The sequence below is a fragment of the Psammomys obesus genome, unplaced genomic scaffold, assembly GCF_907164565.1.
Source record: "Psammomys obesus unplaced genomic scaffold, mPsaObe1.curated_primary_1811, whole genome shotgun sequence".
Classification (NCBI taxonomy): Eukaryota; Metazoa; Chordata; class Mammalia; order Rodentia; family Muridae; genus Psammomys; species Psammomys obesus.
Genome location: NW_026590062.1, coordinates 7,141,967 through 7,145,589, shown reverse-complemented (window position 1 = coordinate 7,145,589; position 3,623 = coordinate 7,141,967). Strand labels below are relative to the sequence as shown.

At 45.9% G+C, this 3,623-nt stretch overlaps 1 protein-coding gene across 1 annotated transcript in view; it reads left to right on the top strand.

The window, feature by feature from the left end:
• Positions 1-3,623, top strand: part of Fbxw8 (F-box and WD repeat domain containing 8) — a 73,372-nt gene that overhangs the window by 37,222 nt on the left and 32,527 nt on the right. The window contains exon 7 of the mRNA XM_055605955.1: positions 3,111-3,307. Within this exon, the coding sequence (XP_055461930.1) occupies positions 3,111-3,307 (197 nt within the window). The remainder of the gene's footprint in view (positions 1-3,110; positions 3,308-3,623) is intronic.

Here is a 3,623-nt window from a genome sequence, read left to right as displayed (position 1 = left end):
TGTGTGTGTGTGTGTGTGTGTGTGTGTGTGTGTGTGTGTGTGTGTGTACATGTGTGAGTGTCTCAACCAAGTTTATGGATTCCTTTCTGTTGCTGGGATAAAACCCTGACCAGAAGCAACCTAAGAGAGGAAAGGGCTTATTTGGGTTACACTTCCCGGTCCCAGTCCGTCACTGAAGATGGGCTAGGCAGGAGCTGAAGCAGAAACCATGAAGGAGAATTCTTGCTGGCTCACTCATACACAGTCGAGAACCACCTGCCAGGGAATGGTGCTGCCCACACTGGGCCGGGCTCTCCTATGTCAATGAACAATCAAAACAGCCCCACTTCCACCCCCATCAAGCTCTCTGTGCGATTCTTGAATTGAGACTCACTTCGCAGGTGCCTCTAGGCTGTATCAAGTTGACAGTTTAATCTTCATGGGCCTACGAGTGAGATGCTTTGTCATTGCCATCGAATTCCACTCTGTGCAGTAGGGACTTTCTGTTTTGTATCATCCATACCCAGTAACTAGCATGGTTCCTTGATGCAGCACAGACCCCAGTGAGCACTTACACGGTGTGTGACAGTATTGGCTTCCCTTTTTTCTGCGTGATAACCTTCTGTAGCATGGAACATTTCTCATAATGGAGGCATCCACTCTTCAGGCCTCTACAGTTGTCAGGTTGAAAAGTGATGTGATAGAAAACTGTGTTCACTGATAAGCTGCTCAGTCTGGTGTCTGTCTGTCCCTCCCTTAAGTTCTTTCCTCCTTTAATGATTTGGGAACTGGGGAGCAGGGGTGGGACTTGTGAAGGCTGAGCGGATGCTTGTCACAACTGCCTAGTTGCTACCATGCTTCTGAGTTTCTGATGCTGTTGAAGGTGGTGTTGGCACATGGTAACTACACAGGGAATCAGAAGGGGCTCTCCTTACTTCCAGCACTCTAAGAGATACTGGCTCACCCACTACTGCAAAACCAAGTATGGCAGCAGTAGTACAGAGGTCAGGAGGGAAAATAGCTACATGGCTCTGGAGTGCTTTACTCAATGAAAATCAGTAGTGTCACTTAAAGCCAGGCTGTGCTGAGCTGAGCATGTGTCTTAAGATCCTAAAGAAGCTGCTCAGTAATTGTAGGGAGAGTTTTGGCCAATAAGCCAGCAGAGGACTCATAATGGAGCACACAATATAAAAAACTAGGTCAGAGAAAGATAAAAAACGTATATGTAAATAGTGGACAAGAAAGATGGCTCAGGTATTAAGGCCATTTGCTGCTCTTTCAGAGTTTGAGTCTCACATCCCCACTGGGAAGCTCACAACCACCTAGAACTCCAACTTGAGGGTATCCAAGGCCTCTGTCCTCATGGACATCTGCATAGACACATTTACATAATTAAAAATGAAATAGATCTAAAAATATAAATAGTCTTAACTTGTTTTAAAAGACCAAATAAATGAGATCTACAAGAAGTCTACTGTATGTATTATGTATTTAGAGACAAATTATGGCTCACGCTGGCCTTGTTATGTTGCTCAGGCTAATCTCACAGTGTCTGTGTGCTGCCTCAGCCTCCCAGTTGCTGCAGTTACAGATGTGTGACCACACATGGCTCCAAGAACCCCACTTTGAAAATAAAGACACAAAGCAAAGTAAATGGATGTGAAAGCTCCTTGTTTTAATAAGAATCAAACAAAGCCAGAGTTCTGGGCCAGTGGCAAAGTGGACTTCAGAGCAGAGGCACTAACCAGGGACAGAGAAGGACAATTAACTCAAGAAAACCTAAGAGCACTGCATGCTTACACACCAGAATTGATTTTAAGTTACACCAGTGCTAATGACAAGGGGCAGCTGGTCTAGTTAGTTAGTTAGTTAGTTGTACCCATAAGAATGGAACTGAAGAAGAAAGGCTGTTAATGGTGACAGTATGGTGGGTGCTCAGAGAGAGTGGCCATTATGGTAGAGGAGCCCTGAGTGTCTGAGCAGCTTGGAGCTCGGCTCTGTGCTGAGGTATGTTTACTGCATGTTTACATGATATTTACTACATCCAGTAAGAAAAGGATGCCAGCCAGATCAGCCTGGCTAATAATGAGATCTGTGTCTGGAGACACACTTCAGCTGTGGTTAAACAGCTTCCACGCCAGGCAGAACAGAGGGCGTCTTTGGTGGTGTGTCAGTCCTCACCAAGCTCCAGACTGTCACAGTGAGTAGTCATGAAGCGGTTATCCAGCCACTTAAGGCTTCTGCTATCCTGTTTTTGTGGAATGGAATAACTGCTCTTCCATGATGAGAGTACACAGTGAGGAGGCATGTGATGCTGAGCACCCAGAGGCTCTGCACAGCAGTTGTCACTGTGTGTTGCCATGGGACAAATGCAGAGCAGAGCTTGGAAAGGACATGTAAAGATGAGGCCTCTTGAGGAGACACTAATTCCTACTTAGTGAGTGGGCACCCACAACATGCATTTTCTATAGCACATTGCCTCCCTTTGAGGCAGAATAGAGAGAATTTACTAACGTATTTGCCAGGGTGACCATGGCACGGAGCTTTTTGTGACCTGCCTTCCTCCATGTGATCATAGTTCTTAGAAGCATGCATAAGGTTAATAATGAAGCTTTTCCCTGGAGGAAAGCTTTGTTGCTGTTCTGGACTGTCTGCGGTGGGCCATTCGAAAGTCTTGCAACTAAGCCCATGTCTCTGTGCACGGTGGTACTGTAGAGCAAGAACCTGAGTTCAGGCACTTTGAGTATAGAGATGAAGTGTGGTATTAGGAAGAAAAAAAGAGAAGACAGTGGACTGCACAGAGACCAAGAGGGAGTGGTTGTCACTCTTAGGCAGTAGGAAAGTCAGGACCAGGGCCGGCTTTCTGGACGAGCCAGAGAGGAAAACATCTGCACTGTTTGTGGAGGGTCTTCTGTGATGTGCCCAGTAGTCCTGTGTGGCTACTGCTGTATTCAGAGGCTCATGGTGTGGAGTGACACCTCCAAGTCCTTGTACAAGGAAGCAGTGAAACAAGTTCAAACAAATAGGCATACACATTTATCCTCACATAGTAAATCTGAAAATGATGGCATAATTATTCTGTGCCTGCATGTACTGCGTTTACAGCTGCTGTCTAAATTGCTTCTTTCTAGGGATTCTTAACATTTGGGACCTGAGGACCGGGAAGTTCCCTATCTATCGGTTTGAGCATGATGCAAGAATACAGGCCCTTGCGCTCAGCCGGGAACAGGCCACTGTTGCCACAGCTTCTGCCTTTGACGTTGTGATGCTATACCCTAACGAGGAGGGCTGCTGGCATGTAGCTGCGGAATTTGAAGTCCAGAAACTGGTAAGCTCTTCGTGTGCTTGTTAGTTTGCATTCTTACACTCTCTGGGTCAGATATAAACAAACAGCCTGGGGCTTCTGTTCATGAAATTTCCAACAGCCCACTGAGATGGGTGATACAATGTCCTTCATTCCCCAGGAAGTCAAGAGCACCTCAGACTGGTAAATTGACTTGACCTTGGTTTCGAAGCCAAGAAGTTGTGATGTAATCCAAGTGCTGGTTAGAGGCTGTAGCTTAATGGTAGACCCTTTGCTCAGTGTGCATAATGTCCTTCTTTCTTTCTTTCTTTCTTTCTTTCTTTCTTTCTTTCTTTCTTTC